At 41.9% G+C, this 19,357-nt stretch overlaps 1 protein-coding gene across 2 annotated transcripts in view; it reads left to right on the top strand.

The window, feature by feature from the left end:
* The window catches only part of MFSD1 (major facilitator superfamily domain containing 1), a 138,015-nt gene that overhangs the window by 52,392 nt on the left and 66,266 nt on the right, over positions 1–19,357 (top strand). For both annotated transcript variants that reach the window (XM_069213267.1, XM_069213268.1), the window contains exons 5-8: positions 12,344–12,411; positions 15,694–15,802; positions 16,487–16,589; positions 16,826–16,924. In XM_069213267.1, coding sequence (XP_069069368.1) covers positions 12,344–12,411; positions 15,694–15,802; positions 16,487–16,589; positions 16,826–16,924 — 379 coding nt within the window. The remainder of the gene's footprint in view (positions 1–12,343; positions 12,412–15,693; positions 15,803–16,486; positions 16,590–16,825; positions 16,925–19,357) is intronic.

The raw sequence follows: 19,357 nt of genomic DNA, 5'->3' as shown, positions 1-19,357 counted from the left end.
TACAATTGAAAGTGTGCTGAGGCCTGCTAACCAGGCCCCAGCACCAGTGTTCTTTCCCTAACCTGTACTTTTGTATCCACAATTGGCAGACCCTGGCATCCAGATAAGTCCCTTGTAACTGGTACTTCTAGTACCAAGGGCCCTGATGCCAAGGAAGGTCTCTAAGGGCTGCAGCATGTCTTATGCCACCCTGGAGACCTCTCACTCAGCACAGACCCACTGCTTGCCAGCTTGTGTGTGCTAGTGAGGACAAAACGAGTAAGTTGACATGGCACTCCCCTCAGGGTGCCATGCCAGCCTCTCACTGCCTATGCAGTATAGGTAAGACACCCCTCTAGCAGGCCTTACAGCCCTAAGGCAGGGTGCACTATACCATAGGTGAGGGTACCAGTGCATGAGCATGGTACCCCTACAGTGTCTAAACAAAACCTTAGACATTGTAAGTGCAGGGTAGCCATAAGAGTATATGGTCTGGGAGTCTGTCAAACACGAACTCCACAGCACCATAATGGCTACCCTGAAAACTGGGAAGTTTGGTATCAAACTTCTCAGCACAATAAATGCACACTGATGCCAGTGTACATTTTATTGCAAAATACATCCCAGAGGGCACCTTAGAGGTGCCCCCTGAAACTTAACCGACTGTCTGTGTAGGCTGACTAGTTCCAGCAGCCTGCCACACTAGAGACATGTTGCTGGCCCCATGGGGAGAGTGCCTTTGTCACTCTGAGGCCAGTAACAAAGCCTGCACTGGGTGGAGATGCTAACACCTCCCCCAGGCAGGAGCTGTGACACCTGGCGGTGAGCCTCAAAGGCTCACCCCTTTGTCACAGCCCAGCAGGGCACTCCAGCTTAGTGGAGTTGCCCGCCCCCTCCGGCCACGGCCCCCACTTTTGGCGGCAAGGCTGGAGGGAACAAAGAAAGCAAAAAGGAGGAGTCACTGGCCAGTCAGGACAGCCCCTAAGGTGTCCTGAGCTGAAGTGACTCTAACTTTTAGAAATCCTCCATCTTGCAGATGGAGGATTCCCCCAATAGGGTTAGGATTGTGACCCCCTCCCCTTGGGAGGAGGCACAAAGAGGGTGTACCCACCCTCAGGGCTAGTAGCCATTGGCTACTAACCCCCCAGACCTAAACACGCCCTTAAATTTAGTATTTAAGGGCTACCCTGAACCCTAGAAAAATTAGATTCCTGCAACTACAAGAAGAAGGACTGCCTAGCTGAAAACCCCTGCAGAGGAAGACCAGAAGACGACAACTGCCTTGGCTCCAGAAACTCACCGGCCTGTCTCCTGCCTTCCAAAGATCCTGCTCCAGCGACGCCTTCCAAAGGGACCAGCGACCTCGACATCCTCTGAGGACTGCCCCTGCTTCGAAAAGACAAGAAACTCCCGAGGACAGCGGACCTGCTCCAAGAAAGGCTGCAACTTTGTTTCCAGCAGCTTTGAAAGAACCCTGCAAGCACCCCGCAAGAAGCGTGAGACTTGCAACACTGCACCCGGCGACCCCGACTCGGCTGGTGGAGATCCAACGCCTCAGGAGGGACCCCAGGACTACTCTAAGACTGTGAGTACCAAAGCCTGTCCCCCCTGAGCCCCCACAGCGCCGCCTGCAGAGGGAATCCCGAGGCTTCCCCTGACCGCGACTCTTTGAATCCTAAGTCCCGACGCCTGGGAGAGACCCTGCACCCGCAGCCCCCAGGACCTGAAGGACCTCACTTTCACTGGAGAAGTGACCCCCAGGAGTCCCTCTCCCTTGCCCAAGTGGAGGTTTTCCCCGAGGAACCCCCCCCTTGCCTGCCTGCAGCGCTGAAGAGATCCCGAGATCCCTCATAGATTAACATTGCGAACCCGACGCTTGTTTCTACACTGCACCCGGCCGCCCCCGCGCCGCTGAGGGTGAAATTTCTGTGTGGGCTTGTGTCCCCCCCGGTGCCCTACAAAACCCCCCTGGTCTGCCCTCCGAAGACACGGGTACTTACCTGCAAGCAGACCGGAACCGGGGCACCCCCTTCTCTCCATTCTAGCCTATGTGTTTTGGGCACCACTTTGAACTCTGCACCTGACTGGCCCTGAGCTGCTGGTGTGGTGACTTTGGGGTTGCTCTGAACCCCCAACGGTGGGCTACCTTGGACCAAGAACTGAACCCTGTAAGTGTCTTACTTACCTGGTAAAACTAACAAAAACTTACCTCCCCCAGGAACTGTGAAAATTGCACTAAGTGTCCACTTTTAAAGTAGCTATTTGTTAATAACTTGAAAAGTATACATGCAATTGAAATGATTCAAAGTTCCTAATGTACTTACCTGCAATACCTTTCAAACAAGATATTACATGTTAAATTTGAACCTGTGGTTCTTAAAATAAACTAAGAAAAGATATTTTTCTATAACAAAACCTATTGGCTGGATTTGTCTCTGAGTGTGTGTACCTCATTTATTGTCTATGTGTATGTACAACAAATGCTTAACACTACTCCTTGGATAAGCCTACTGCTCGACCACACTACCACAAAATAGAGCATTAGTATTATCTATTTTTACCACTATTTTACCTCTAAGGGGAACCCTTGGACTCTGTGCATGCTATTCCTTACTTTGAAATAGCACATACAGAGCCAACTTCCTACACTGCCTTTCCCAGGACTCCTGTGACACCCTATCGGACTATTTCCACAGCGAGATAGCTACCATCTGCAACAACTTCGATCCCCATGCCACTGATGTCATCCTCAACAACCTCGACCCACCCATGCACACCAGCCAAACAATGACAACTTGGAACTCGCTCACCACCACAACCATCATGACCTCCATCCATTCCAGGCACCCACCGCCCCCTGCCTCCTCCGCTTTTTTTAAACCTGAGAACCATTAAAATAGCCACAGAACTCACATACATTCTCAATGCCTCCATCACTACAGCAAACTACCCCAACAGATAGAAATGCGTAGTGATCAGACACCTCCTGAAGAAGCCCTCTGCCGATCCCAACGTACTCAAAAACTACTGCCGCATCTCACTGCTCCCGTACCCTGCCAAAGTCCTGGTGAAGGCCATCAACCACCAGCTCACAGAAAACCTGGAAATAAACAACTTGCTTTACGCCTCCCAATCTGGCTTCTGCACAAACCACAGCACGGAAACAGCTTTGATTGCGCCACTGATGACATCAGATCCCCCTTCGACCTTGGGGAGACAGCAGCCCTGATCCTCCTTGGCTTAGCATCATTCAACACCATATAGCACCACACCCTCATCATCAGCTCAACAGCATCATCGTCCAGGACAACACCCTCAAGTGGATCCCCTCCTCCTTTACAGGACGGACACAAAGAATCTGGCTACCACCCTTTCACTTTGAAACCAAAGAGTATCATCTATGGTGTACCTCAAGGGTCTTCCCTTACACTATTCTATACATACATTACCCCCCTCACTGAAATCGTTAGATCTCACGGAGTCAACATTATATCCTAGAGCAATGACACACAAATCATCCTCTTGCTCACCCAAAGACCCCTCCACCACCAGAACAAATTTCCACAATGCCATGACCAGTGTTGTCGGCTGGATGAAAACCAACTGCCTTTGGCTCAACTCGGAGAAAAAGAAATGCTGATCTTCGGGAAAAACATCTCCAAATGGGACAAGAGCTGGCGGCATCAAAGTACAGCCAGACACTCACCCCTTCGGACCACGCACAACACCTCGGCCTCATCCTGGACAGCTTACCATGAAGCGCCAAATCAACGCAATCTACTTCTCCTACTTCCACACCCTCCTTACGCTCTGCAGACTGTTCAGATGGATCCCTGTCAACACCAGGAAGACAGTCACCAAGCCCCTCATCTCGAGCTGGGTATGCTACAGCAACACACTCTGTGCTGCATCTCCACCCAACTCCTCAAGAGGCCCCAGCCATACAGAATGAGGCAGCCAGACTCTCCCTAGACCTCCCCAAAAGGGCCCACATCTTTCCCACCCCAGGAAACCCCACTGGCTCCCCATCCAAAATCCCTGCCCCTCGCACATGCCCCATGCATTCGCTGCAGCCACATTGGAGGCTTCTCCTTCTCCTGCACCGCTACCAAGACCTGGAACCGCGTGTCCACCACCTACGGACATATTCCTCCCTGGCTGACTTAAGGAAGAAACTCAAGATCTGGCTTTTAGACTGAGACCCTGCAACCTTAGTGCCCGGATACCCCCAGAGGGGATAGAGATGTGCTCTACAAATACAGATTGATTGATTGATATATATTTCATAAACTTTGCATTGGTGATGATTTTCTGTTAATTAGTTTACAGAATGAATAAGTTGTTGTGGACGTGAAGTCCACAAAAGCAAAGCAGGAGCTGCCACTGGGTCCCATGACGGGAGAAGTGGATCCCACTTAACATTAATTAGTTGATTATTGTGCTTTTCTATCTGCAGGCAAAGTGGTCATAAATAATTCTGTTGAGCGATACCATGGCAAAGAGGTGTGGTAGGCAGGCTGATATGGTGAGCAAAGGAAATATTGAATGAGAGATGACGAAAAGAGGGGAAAACATTGAAAGGGGTACAAGAAGTAAAGGTGAGCAGGAGCTGGAAATGTGAGAAAAAAGGAAGAGTGACAGACGGGTAGGAGGAGGAAAGAAAGAACAGGAGAAAAGAGGAAAGATGAAAGGAAGGAAAAATGGGAAAAAAATTAAAATAAATAAGGAAAGCTTCCTTTGAATTGACATCTAAGCCAAGGGCCTCTCTGGACAGATCAGACCAAATGACTGGTGGCTCATTCTATTTTTCAATGTTGATAAACGGTCTAACTTTGCTTCTGAAGTAAGTTACTTCCATTTGTTTCTCTTCCTTTTGGCTGGCCTCTAGAGAAATATGTTCGCAGTGACTGATTTTTCAACCTGAACTTACCTGCATTTAACAAACTGTTCAGTGTCACTTGAGGTTTTGGTGTGTTTGCTAACTGCATCTGTATGGATGTGAAATGTATATCTTAGACCTGACCCCTTGATATAACTCTGTAAAAAAAAAAAAAAAAACATACAAAAATTGTTGTCCTGAGTTTTTCATTTTTGTTTTGTGTTTTTGTATCATTAGAGAAGTAATTTTAGCTTGGGTAGACATTGCTAATCCGGCCCAATTTTTTTTCTGCATGACATTTTTAAAAATGGCGGATGTTTAGCAGTGATGATATATTATTTTAGGAACCATGAGTCTATATGCTTCATTTTGGTGTCAAAACATAAGTTTTGGGGGTCAAGTCCTCCTATAGAGATAGAAAACTCCTCAGAGCAACCCTTCTTTCATTTTCCAAAATGACGACTCTATAATGATGTGATTTAGCCATCATATCAGTAGTTATTTTAATAATGTTTTTGTTTCACGTTTTTCATCGATTCAAATTCGTAAACATGAACGAAGCAGGTGCTGGCAGAGGATCTTTACCTCTTCACAAAGAGTTGCTAACTGCAAAATCTGAGGTCTCCTCAGCAAAGAAAATTGTGTCATATGAAAACTAATCTGAAGGAAAAGTTACATCAACTGAGGCTGGACAAAAGAGAGTTCGAGATGCTGCAGAAATAGGGCAAGACGAACTTCACAAAAGATTGAAACTGATGGGTGAAGAGGATCAAATACTTTATCATTGTAACAACCAGTGCTACAAGCCATATGCAATGGAGAAAAGCCTGGAAAAACCATCACAAAATAGCAGAAACCAGTAAATCACAACAAGAATCCAATACTTCGGAGAAAGCCACAACAACCAAAGCCAATGCCCATCCACTTAAAGGTCGATGGAAACCCTTCGTCCAACTCCAACAACTGAGCAGAAAGCAAAGGATCTTCAATACGTTATCTGTGGTTTACCCAGAACAAGGGCCAAGGAGACTGACGAAAGACAAAAGTACAGAGTATGTGAGTCTTAAAGGGGCCAAGCATGTTCTTATATGCAGCTAGTTTCTTCGAAGATGAAGTTTTCAGCCGACTAGCTGATCTAAACAGCGAGGTGAATGTATTTGCACTGGATTTGTATGCGTGCATACATTTGAAGATCTGAAAGTATAGTGAGCTCCCAGCAGCAACATAACCTCCAGCCTTCAGTTAAGTTTACACTCTTTGATGAAGCAAATTAAGTTTTAAAGCCAAACTTGAGAGCTGACTACAGGGTCACACTCATTGAGATCAGAGAAATAATTGTCAACATTGATGAAACTGTATTTATCCATGATATAGAAATTAAGATTTTTCTGGTGAGAAATGTCAGACAGAATTCATTTTTGTCAGTCGAACAAAAAGAATGAGCCACTTATGGTGTTCTCAGCTGATTTGACTCCTGAATCAGCAGGGACAATTTTAAGAAAGGTCCTGAAAGATTTAGATTTTGAACTTAATGACAAATTTTGTGATGCCCTAGAGCTCCGCAAATCATGAGAGTCAACAAGAATGCCTGATGTTGTCTTAATATTTTTTACATCATTATTTAATACCAGCAAAGCAAAACTGTTGCAAACTAATGTTCTTGAGTTCGGAACGGAAGTCAACAACATTGATGATGGCTTTGAAGATCTAAGCGAAGAAGTTCAAGAGAATGCCCTAAACCAATAGGATAATGCTGTGCAAATGTACTGTCTTTTTCAAATCATGTTTTATGAATTACATCATAGCAAAAAGAAAACTAAGCTACACATGATGACTGCCCACTTGATCTAAGACAAGTGCAAAAATAGAGAGCTAATCACATCAATTAATAGGATTGGTGTATCAACAAGTTATAATTACATACTACGGAACAGGAACTTCTTAGCAGCTCATGCTGTAAAATCTTGTGACTCTGACAGCACACCACTTTCAAGTCACTTTACCAGGAAAGGATTAAAAATTGCTATGCTTGATAATTTTGATTTTGAAGACAGATCTTCTTTGTCTAAAACATCCAGCACACATGATACCGCCTGGGTACTTTTTCAAGACTGTACCAGTGAAGTAGCTGCTGGAAAACAAGATGTGTCAGCTGTAGGTATAAACAAACAAAGCTGCAAACTTATAACCAACTGCCTTGCCAATGTGTGCAAAATCACTAATAGCCATCAACACATCCCAGTCTACCAGAAATTTTCAAAGTGGCTGAGGACATGGATTTTCTTTTACCTGATGCTGCGGTCTGCATAGCTGATTTAACTGAATTTATCAAATTGCTTATTCAGTGCGGACCTAAGGATGAAGCAAAGTCAGTTCCTCTGTATGTTGGAATTCATACTCTGATTCCCAGAATACTGTTCCACTTAAGAAGGTTGCGTTTTTACCAGTAATACCATCTCCAGTCACAAACTATGCAACAGTATGCACAGCTCTAAAAAAAAGAAAAAAAAAAGAAATATATCAAAAACATGCCTGCTCAGCTTGAAGACCAGCCTATCCTGCCAATTTTCTGCGCTGAAGGTGTTTCAGTATTGTACCTGGCATTTTTATGTGCAAGCTAGTAGATTCAGATCTTTATCCAATGATGGGCATTTTCCACATGACAAAAGTTGTGTTGCGGTGTGCAGGAAGTTATCTCAGTAGATGTGGCATAGACCATGCACTTTTTGAGACTGAAATCTTTGGAAGCAAAACTGTGCAGTCAGTATTGATCAGAACTCAATATGTTAATTCGTTACAAGGTATGCCCATCATATCGGATGCTATATAAAGATTGCGTTGAAATGCTTTCTGAAACAAGAATGACAAATTAGGTTTTGCATATCTCACCTGAGAAGCGAACAAGGTACAGTGTGCACTTTATTCAAAAGACATAATGCAAATCTAGGCAGTGTTCAATACAAGCCGCTCAAAAACCAAGTTTGTAGAGTTTGTCAAAGAATGTGAAGAAAAATCAGAACTTTGCAAGTACTAGGGAAATGTTTTACACATGATAGCTCTAGTGAAAAAGTTGGTACATGCTGACTGGGAAGGTGATTGGGAACTGTACGTGAAGACTGTGAGTCACTGGTTGCTGTGTTTCACAAATTTTATTGCATAAACTACCTGAGATATTGATTCTGGTATTTGGAAAGAGTGAGGAAGCTAGTGGTGGAAAAACCATACATCTACAGAAAATTCATCCAAAGACATTTTGTGGTGAAAGACAGAGAGGGAAAGTTCACTGCTGTGGCCCCAGATATGAAACTGGAACAGATTATCCAGAGATCACAGAAAAGCTCCAAGGGAATTGTTGGTCAGAGACGTAAAAGTGAATATGTTGCTCAGTGGCAGCTGGTTTACCATGGAGTCCTTTCTGTTTGCCATGTTTTCAGAGAGATGTCAAATTCAAAATTAATGGACCATTGTGAAACTGTTCCTCACCGTGAACTTGTGGAAAATAGAGGGGAAAGTTTTAATAAACATGTTGACAACCTTGTTCATTTCATGCAGCAGCAAGAAAACCCCTTTGAAATGACTGAGCCTGCACAACTGCACAACTTTGTGACCAGACAATATGAGGATATTGATATAAAGACACATCTACTAGATGTCCTGGAACATAGATAGAAACTATACGCAGAACTGAAGCAGAAGAGTTTTGTATTGTAAGAGAAAACACTGTCTGACATAATCATTAAAGCTAAACTTCCAGGCTTTAATTGCCATTGCAAGAGTTTTGTCCAACCAGCCATTGCAAACCGGGTTACAAAAAAACAACTTTTGTAAGGCATAGGATGTAGCAAAAGAAAGAGATGAAATTATCTAGGACATTCTGTTGCATGATCTTCCAACGAATGCATTATTTTATGGAGATGCTGCAGATAAACCAGTGAAGCACAAACTACTACAAGAGCTCAAAAAATCTTTCACCTGAAGAATTTCAATTTTGAAAAAATGTCCTCATTTAAAACTGCTGTAGGTGTGAACTTTGTCACAATTGCGAATGGTCAAGATTACCTCCATGCAAAACTTCGAAGAGGACGTTCAGACTGTTTTACAGCTATCAAAGTCAGTGTGCAAAATGCAAGAACTGCACATTGTCTTTGTCAGTTTTCTTGAACTATCTGTCAAAGAATGTGGGAGAATCTGACAAATGTCTACAAGTGGAACAATTGACCTTGCCTGCATCAAAAATTTGACGCCTATACCACTTGATAAATTCTGGTCATCAACATCGAACAAGATGAACTTGGAGATGTTAAATCACCAAAATATTGCTCATGCTTCAGTGAACACTGAATTTCCAATTATCGCAAGAGGAATGATTGTCAATGCGAAGTTGGTGCCTACAGAGAGATATTCAAAAGGTACTGGCCATATTGTTCAAGAACTTAACAGCAAATTGGAGGAAGCTGACCATCGTGTTGTGCCACATGTTGAGTGGGCACAACACAACATGTGGCACTCGATTCATTCTGCTGTCAAATAATACAGATGTTATTATTGTGCTACTTACATTTGTTGCAATAGTATAAGCCAAGGTTTGTCAGAGCTATGGGTATGTTATGGAACAGGCAAGAAAAGACTTAATCCTGCTTCATATTATGTACAAGAAACTTGACCTAGAGATGCCCAGTGTTCTTATCAAGGCACATATTCTTAGGGGTGATCACACTATGAGCAAAATTGGACCAAATCTTGGAGCTTTTACTACTGAACCTGTGAAGTTTCTCAAAGGATTTGCTGAGACAGAAGAGGAATGTGACTTTCAGGACAAATACCTGGTGCGTGTGTGGAAAATGCGTTCTGACTGTCATTCATTTAATGATCTTCGGTAAATTGAGTAGAAGTTCCGCTAAGTGATCTTCCCTCGTCGTCATATTCTGTGCGTGGACACATTAAAAGAGCGTTCTACTTGATGAGAAGATGTGTAAATGTTTTCAGTCATGCAAATGTAGAGAAAGATCAGTGTGAATTTGGTTGGGAAGATATTGATGGGGTGCTAAAACCTAAAAAATTTCTAAAGCCTGTACCGACAGAACTTACACGTACTTGCAAAACGTGCTACAAAAAAGATAACCCTGTTGATATGCTCTTCTCAAATGTTCAACATTCTTCAAATGTACCATGAGCGATTTCCCAAATGAAATGAACTCTGAAAATGTGTCTAAAACAGGAGTGATAAACATTATTTCTTATCATATTCAAATAATAAACATTGGTTGGTGTTTACATAAAAGGATTACAAAACATTATTATTTGTTTAATTTCTCTCTCTCTCTCTTATATATATATATATATATATATATATATATATATATATATCTTATTCCTCTATTATAGACACTATTCTGGAAAATGGTGGAAGGTTGCTCATAGGAGTTACTCTCTGTCTCTAAGACTGCTTGACCCCTAATATCTGTGTCTTGACACCAAAAAGAAGTATATAGTTCTCATGATTCCTGAAATATTACATCATCACTACAGCACATTCTTTATTTTAGAAAATGTTGGCTAGGAAAACGCTGCCCTGATCACCAATGTCTACCCAAGCTAAATTACTTCTCTATTGATACAAAACACAAATCAAAAATGTAAATCTCTGGACAGCAATTTTTTTACGGAGGTATATCGGGGGCCAGGATTATCTAAACACATGAATTTCCACTGCAGACTAGGCAATTTAATACCATTTGATTCATTAGACTCCTAGACATTAGATCACAATAAGCAGAGTCAGGGTTGTGGCTGCCTGGCACTGACAGCCAGAGACAAGCAGAGAAACGATTCCAATCCTCACGGTGGGTGTGTGAAGAAATACCATTGCCTACAAACCTTTGACTGCACAACATGCTGGGATTGGCTGTATGGACTGTAAGTAAGCCTCCATGTAAAACATTTATGCCCATTGGTGAAGGCAACCCATATGTGGGCTCACAGGTCTCTTTTGACCTGCTACTGCTGTGGGAAGGGTGAGTGCATAAACAGCAGCACATTCTCCCATTTCGCAAGGGAGGATGCACCAGCCCAAAAGCTGTGCCCTTGGAAATAGAACGATGCAGCCCCTTACGTCAAACCTCCATCAATATGTTGAGACAATGCCTGTTTGTTACCCCTTCTATGGCTTTTTCATGCTACCTCTAATCCTCTCATGATTGCCCCTTGCCCCTAAGCTGATCTCTTTGCTCCCATTGGGCATCTGTAGCTGTTCCTCTGGTCCATACGCTAGTACTGTGTTCCCCATTGGTTGACTGGAAACCGTGTCCTGCTCAGCCAGGCAAGAGGCTTCTCTCCTTTCATAACAGACATACAGAGAAAAAAAGCACACTGGAAATGATAGCACCCTTTCTTTTTTGTTTCTGGTTTGAGAAATTGATTAAAGAAAGGAAGATTGAATTTGTTTCTTTTCCTAAGGATACTTCTAACCACATATTCCTCACATTTCGAATAGCCCAAGGCACAAATCTTGATCCAGACAATTTTCTCAGCATTTCCCTTACATGCTGGTAAAAAGGTGGTGTGCAGTTTTTTGTCAAATGTGTCTCACCACTGAAGTAAGGGCAGAGCCACATATAACTGCCACCCCTGAACGCAGACATCCGTTCCTTTTTTCAGACCTTTGGATGCGGATCCAGAGCTAGCCCACTCATTTTCTGTCACTGACAGGAAAATATTTCTCTAAAATCTTTCACATATGTCTTCCCCGAAAACTATAGGATTCAAACCCAGCAGGACTGTCACAAACAAATGTCCATGCCACAACTGTGCCCTGATGAATCGAAAGGTTATCTATGACTGTGAGGCCAAGCTGTACGTCAAGAGGCTAGAAGGTGAGTAAAAGGCTAGTCTTGTACGAAGTAGAGGACGCAGATGCATCCTCCCTCTGGGAGGGGTCATTCTTGAGAGAGGTCCTCTTCCCATTCTAAGTCGCCCATTCTTGAGAGGTCCTCTTCCCATTCCAAGTCACTCAAAGTCAAGCAGGAGCATGAGAAGTCAAAGTATGACTCCCCTTCTTCCTGCCACTTTTTTCAAGAGTAGTTGCGTGGACATCAGGTTGCCTCTTGATATCTGTCCCCTACAGCAGAGCTGATTGTGGGACTAGTCCTGGGTTTCTCCCTTTTTGAGGCTTCAGAAGGGGTTTCCAGCAATGACAACACCAAATCTCTTGTCTGCGGCAAAGACCTCGCAGCCCTTTCTAGATGGGGGTTGAGGATTTTGCCGCCAACATCCAGGCCCTCAGTACCAACGTACTATTGAACTGCCTATCCCAATCACCACTTTCAAAGCCCTTTAGCATGTCCTCAACCGCACATGTCCATTGCGTTGGAGGCAGGATAAGGTATTACTGCTCATATTAGTTCCTTCAGCTTTATTTTTATAAATTTAACATTGGAGAAATGTGAAACCGGTCAACTTTCCTGATATTTGTTATTTATATGGCAGGTTGTCTTCGCTGTGGGGGCTCTAGTAAACGCCTTTTGGCTGATGGAAGCTGGCAGATTAATATTTGGGTGAGTTGAAATGGTTTACAGTAAAATAAAATGTAAACTGTCTAAATGCAGTTATACATGTTTTTCTTCCCCAAATTTGTGCCTGCACGGTGATCCTACAAAGAAAAGTGAGGAAACTATGATTTTATTTTTAGCTAAATTTGAGGTTTGCAAGAGATTCTGGGTAAGAAAATTTCGTACTTCTGTGGTGTTCAAATTCAAATTGTGTATAGAAATGCCCTTAGTTTATGCTAAAAAGACACCACCCCCACCAACCTATTTGGTGGCATGCTTCATCATCAGGGTCCCACCCGAGACACCTAGCATGACACGGGTGTGCTTCGACGACTGATTACAGTAGAGCGGGTTTTTTCAATTTTAATTTTACCACACATACTGGTTGGATTTGGCATGAGGTTGAGTGATGGTTCAATTGTTCAAATTTTATTAACAAGAGATTTCACAAAAATGAAATGCACTGTTAATAACTGAAAGGCCAAAAAACTGAACCAGTGACTCACAGCTCACGAGCTGTAAAGCCACATCAAGGCACCAACTTCTTTACAGTCCGTTCACACACCGTGACATGTGCAAGACCACTCACACCACCAGCCGCGGTCCCAGCACATTACAACACTCACATCCACAGACCATGCCATTCAAGGGCCCATCACTGTCATACGCCCACATGCCTGACACAGCAATCACAGCAGCTGACGTAGTCTGTGGACTGGCATTTGGCTAGCAGTGTGTTGTTGTGGCCAACAGCCAGTCACTATTTACACCGCCAAGCCACGCACACCGACAGCCAACCACCACTCCACGCACACTGCCATCACTTTTATCTTAATAAAAAAGAAAACGCTAACTAATGATAAGTAAGTTCAAAACTACACAAAAGCTGTAACTAAATACCGGACAGTAATGCCAACTGTGAAACTAAACAAAAAATATAAAACTATACAGAACAGGCAGTTTACCCTCAAGGGAGTTCCCAATAATTATTTTGGGTGTGGTAACTTCTGAAACAGCCACACACAGCCCAGGCTTAAAAGGACAATCGGGGCAGTACATAAGAGTCTCACTCTGGATACCTCTTTGGGCACAGAATCTTCATTTCTTAGTGGGAAAGTCTTTTTTGGGAGTGGGAGGAATGTGATCAGGAAAGTGGTGCTCCTTCAATCTATCCACATCCTCCAGCACTGCTACTCTAGGAACTCTTGCTTGTCCCACCACAACAAGGCTCTATCACTGACTTCTGAAATTTAACAAATGTCACTTTTGACTCAGGGGAACAATCCTTGAACACAATAAAAGCATTAAAAGTGGCTAAACGGAAGAGATGTTCAGCCAACTTTTTATACCAAACGTAAGCCTTACAAACAGCAGTGTAAGGCTCCAACCTCTGTTCAACTCTATCTACACCACGCAAGTGCGCTTATTATAATCTAAAATGCACACAGGTTTGCACACTTTGGCAACCTGACCCCAAACAGTCTCAGGAGAAGTACGCTCATCATTGATGGTAGTAAGCATGTACACATCCCTCCTGTCTGCAAATTTCAGAGCTAGCAGCTCATCATTACGTGAGGCACTGCACTGTCCCCTCTCAAGTCTTTTTACAGACAAGCTCCCTAGAATAGCCTTTCTGGTTGGAGCGGATTGTGTCCACTCTGAACAATTGCACCCCAGTGTAGAAGTTATCTAGGTACAAATGGTGACCTTTACTAAAAAAAAAAAACTACTACCAAGTTCCCACACACTTTTCTCACTAACTCCAAAAGTGGGCGGGTAACCAGGTGCGTCCATACTAGAATCCCTACCTGTGGTGGTAAATACAGAGTTGGGTATGAGCACAAGAAGATGTAGGCTTTTGATGCTTTTTGTGAAGGGGTCGTTATTTGGGAAGCTATGTAAATAGGAAATAGTTACCTGCTATCTTTCATACCATCAAGTGTGTTGAATGTGCAAAGAAGCTGCATCCTTTGATCCCGTGTGTCTTGTAAATAACTGTGAGTTACAAGAAAAGCAGCCCCTATTGTGTGTTTAGTAATGTTGTTTCATGCCCATGGTGATGCTTTGTATGCAGGCTTGTGCAAGTGATCTTGAGCAAGTAATAATTCGACCAGACCGGACTACTTGCATGTTGAGTGATGTTAAGTGAAGGACGTGTATAATTGATGGAAAAAATATGAAACTTGGTGTCAATATGTTGCATCAACATTCTAATACAATGTGCATGGTGTGTTTAGATAGGAGTCCTTACCACACTAAAAGCTCGTTCATCAAGCAATTTGTAGTTAATCCTTTAGTGCCATATTACGCAATCAGGCGGTTCACACCTACGTTACCTCCCCTAAAACCTGGAAGCATAAAGATTATCTGATCAGAAAATGTTTTTGCACAACATATTTTTTTTATTCTCTTCTGTCCTTCCCTGTATGAATTATTTTAAATTTTGTTGCAGGATGTATGAATCAAGCTGTATGTTTCTAGTGCACATGAACAATATCTAGTTTATAATCTTGTTATAATCATGTTACATGGATTGCTTTGTCACATTTCGACGTGATAATATGCTCAAGATAGAACATAAATGAAAAACAGTCAGTTGTGTTCTATTTGTCATTAGTTGACTTACAAATCTTATTTCATTCGGCAACCTTTCGTATTTCCTGCACTTTGTTAATGCTATATTGCAACTGTCTTGGAAGTTTTCCTAGTTCTTAGCTGGATTAGATGCATTATAAAAATTGAGTTTGGGGTCTCTCCTGGCTCATTTAGTTGCTTATAAAATGCCAGCTTTTCATTCCTTAGTGGTGCAAATAATTGACTTTTTTTCTTAAGAAAATGTGTGCTGTCAGTGACGGATGAAAGGATAGCATCTTCGACTCTTCCATAAACCTCACAATATTTCGTTATCAGTAGCAAACACGTTGGGTACCATTTGAGATTTTCTTAATGCTTGCTTATTTTAATTGTACCTTCTCATTTTCGCTTGGTTTTCTTATCCACTAATAAGATACAAATGGCAAAAGTAGAGAGCACATCAATAAGCTACTTTAAAAAAAGACAAAGATTCAGGTCCTTTTAAGGGAAATATTTACATTTCACAAATATAGGTGTAAATGACTGGGACGTCTAAAGGCACTAAAAAATCTGTCCTGCAGCCAGAGTTTTTAGGCTGAAAGTCATCGGATCCCACCTGTCGGAAGTTAAAGTTTTTATTCCATTCTTTTTATTTTAAATGCTTAGTTTTTATGTCGCCTACCTACACACTGTAACGTCCGCTCTTTTTCGTAGGATTGGTGGGGAGTCTTTGGCTGTGGCCCAGAACACCTATGCCGTCAGTTGGTTCAAAGGCAAAGAACTAAATCTTGTTTTTGGATTGCAGCTGAGCATGGCAAGAGTTGTAAGTTTAATTAAGTTTAATTACGTTTTCCACATTTTAACTTCCACAATATTGACGTTCAGAGTTTTTGAAGCCGAGTTGTCACAATTTCATTTTAATTTGGTTGATGATTGCAAATTATTATTCCTTTAGATGTTCCTTCACAAGTCACTAATTGGTGTATGTCTTTTACATCTGCCTGCTCTTATCTTTACATTAATTCATTGTTTTGGCCCCTACATCGAAAATGAGAATGGGAGAGGAGGTAGTGTGGCACTAGGCCCTCAAAACTCTTTCCATTTTACCCCACGAGGAACATGTAATGGGTGAAGAACTCGCAATGTTTGCATGTTTGAAAATGTAAATTAAACCTAATTCCAATGTCTCCCGTTGCTAGGCTAGAACAGTTCTGGTATTGTTCCATTGGCGGCAGATGCGTTGTCGTTACGGTCCTTCAACAGTGAGGCCATTCATCAAATATATTTAATTGGTGACATGCTTATTCTGGTTTAAGCATGACAACCTACTAAATTGCTTTTTCCAAAGTTCAGTTGGATCAATATAAAAAAAAAAAAGGAAACAAAGTTAGTAGAGGATGTAACGGATTATTTCTTGTTTTTCTGTAACAGCAGTTACTGAGTGCTTGATTTTGATGTCTTGTCTGGAATAAATTGAATTTCATTTTCTTATTTCTTTCTTTTGCAGGGGAGCACAGTGAACATGAACGTAATGGCCTTGGTTTACGGCCGTGTCATGGCAATGGTGGGCTCCGCGGGGTATACGACATTGGGAATCACACTAATGATTGGTTAGTTAATGTCCTCCTTCTGATGCTTTTGACTCATTTCTTGAAACATAGCAGATCTGTTTGAGTGTATATCAGCGACCTTTCCCGTATAAGCATTGATAATTAATATTTCTAAAACAGAGCAGATGGATTGAAGCTAACCTATTACAATGCTACTCCTTTTATCCTGGTGTGTAAATGTTTCTTCTCGCTGTGAAATAAACATTGCTTTCTTTTTCTTATGTTTTTTTCTACAGGTGCTGTAACATGCATTTTTTCTTTGATGTGTGCACTCATTCTTGGCTACTTGGACAGAAGAGCTGAAAAATTGCTCAATAAGGAGCAAGGAAAAACTGGTAAATAAATACATTGGAATTGTGATTACAAGGGCCTGATGTATCAAAGGGTTTTCCCCATTCTGTGTCTGTGGCAAAATGTTTTAATACATATGGCCATAGATCATAAGTCCAGCACTGAGGGCATGATGGACATGTAGTTCATTTACTACCCTCCACCGGCTACCAAAGTCCAATTGAAGTGTAGTGAGCATACTTTTCTGAGTAGTGGGCCTGACAAAAACCATGATGTATTTAAGATTTTCTTAATGGTGGGTATCTCTATGTTTGCCTGCTGCTCCATGATGTTTGGGTGATTTGAGTGTTCATACAGTCAAAGTGCCAGTTCTTGCATAGCTCAAGGGAGTTTTCTCTTAATTTGTTTCATACTGTCCTTCCTGTGAGGCCCTGTATAATGTAAGAAATGCCTCTGTTCAAATTATAACTGCAGGTTCCTTACTCCCTGGTGGAATGATTACAATTAGGGCTCCCATCTTATGGTATTTATTTTTCTAACATTTCTGTTTGTATTTATCCATATTTATTTTTTGCTGATTTTATCATTATCCATATTTATTTGGGGTTTTATGAAAAATGAATCTGAACTAGGGTATTTCCACATATAAACAATCAATAAATGTACATTCTTACTTGAATGCCAGACAGGTTTTGTTGACAAAATGACACCCACACATTATAAATCAATACACTTATATAAGTACATGCAGATTTTAGTATCAACCTTGTGCATTTCTTCTGCTGTTTAAGCCTCATTCTAAAAGTTTTTTTTAACCCTCTTTCCTATCAATCCACACAGTTGTTGGTCTGGCAGTCATGACTGACTGCATTTAGAATAACTCAAAAACAACCTAATTCCACTTTTATCCATATTTAATAATCAATACAGACAGAAAATAAATGTTTCTCTGTATTTTTCTGTAAAAAATCAGTAAAAATGAGAAGCCGAGATCAGGAAACAGGTGACACTGCATCAAATTTAAAGATACTATTAAAGCCTTAGTGTGCATAATATCTTGAGCGTTTTAGCATTTCAGCTCACAGTCCAGGTAATATCGGGGATATTGCCAGTTCCCACCCACCTTAGTTCCTTACTATACTTAAGTCTGTTTATCACCCAAGGTTACCTTTCAATCACAGAGTTAGCTCTGTTCAGCGTCCATGTGGCCCTACTCCCTTTGAAATCTCTTTGGGCATCCTGTGATGTGATAGACCGCTTTCTAGGCCATTATACATCATTCCATATTTCCTCATTACTCTTCGATCGCCAATCCAAGATGTGTTTGGCATATGTCGCTGAAGTACTTTCCTCTCAGATACCCAGTATTGCTAACCATGCTGTTAAGGTTACAGTTACTTCAGCTATCTCCAACCTTGGCCCACAAGGCTATGAACTATCGACTTTCCCATATGGCATGTAAAAAAACAACAACAACAAAAAAATCTCCTTGCCACCGCAATCCCTTAAGCATTTGTTATTAGTGGTCCTGTCAACTGTGTCATTTGAGCACAGTTGCACGGTCTTCAGTTGGATTAACCCAAAACCTGATCTTATTGCAACCCCCTGGGGTGTTTGCATGATTTCCAAATCCAAGTTTCTAGTAGAGTCACGTCTTATTTCCATTGGACTCCCAGCCTCCAGAATTTCATGGATATTGTTAATCATGTTTGTATGTATTGGTATATTGGCCATGGCATTAGCAATTCCAACTTTGTTCTATATTTCCAACGCAGCTATCTAGTAAGTCCTCGAAACTGTTGTTTTAGTACTTGTATAGTCTGCTTTAGCTGTAAGTATTTATACTGCTAGTTGTCATCAAGAAAGTACTCCGCTTTCAGAATCTCAAACTGCTTCATCCCTTCTGATCCCCAAACACCCCCTACCTTAGTGATACTTATTACCATTTTCGAAATCCTGCAAAGGCTTTCACTTCCTAAACCAGCACACCACCGAAGTGTTTTTTTTGCTGTAATTTTTCCCTATTCATCAGTGCTTTTAATTTCTTTTCTCCATGCTCTGGTGACTGTCAGTTCCACATTAGACCACTTAACCAAGACATCCTTCCTCATACAACACGCCAGTTCTGTGCAAGGGCAAGTTGAAGTGGGAAATGGACCCACCAGTCTAGCTCCATAGCTTAAGTCAAAGGAAGAGATAACGATTCAGTAACCTTCATCCTTACACTTGGCACTCTGTAGAAAAGCCTGACCCATAATTTGAAGCTTGAACCTTTTTGTATTTGCTATTGGACTGCATACACAAAGGGCTAATCGACTAATTCCCATATTTTTAGGATCATATGAAATCTGAATTATTGGCTCTTTACTTTTCCTAGCATATTCTAGACAGTAAGCTGTGTATCAATCAATCAATCAATCAATCAATCACAGACATTTGTAGAGCGCGCTACTTACCCCCTAGGGTTCCAAGGTGCT

This window comes from Pleurodeles waltl, chromosome 11 (genome assembly GCF_031143425.1).
Source record: "Pleurodeles waltl isolate 20211129_DDA chromosome 11, aPleWal1.hap1.20221129, whole genome shotgun sequence".
Classification (NCBI taxonomy): domain Eukaryota; kingdom Metazoa; phylum Chordata; class Amphibia; order Caudata; family Salamandridae; genus Pleurodeles; species Pleurodeles waltl.
The sequence above is the reverse complement of the archived record's forward strand: the minus strand, read 5'-3'. Positions and strand labels throughout refer to the sequence as shown.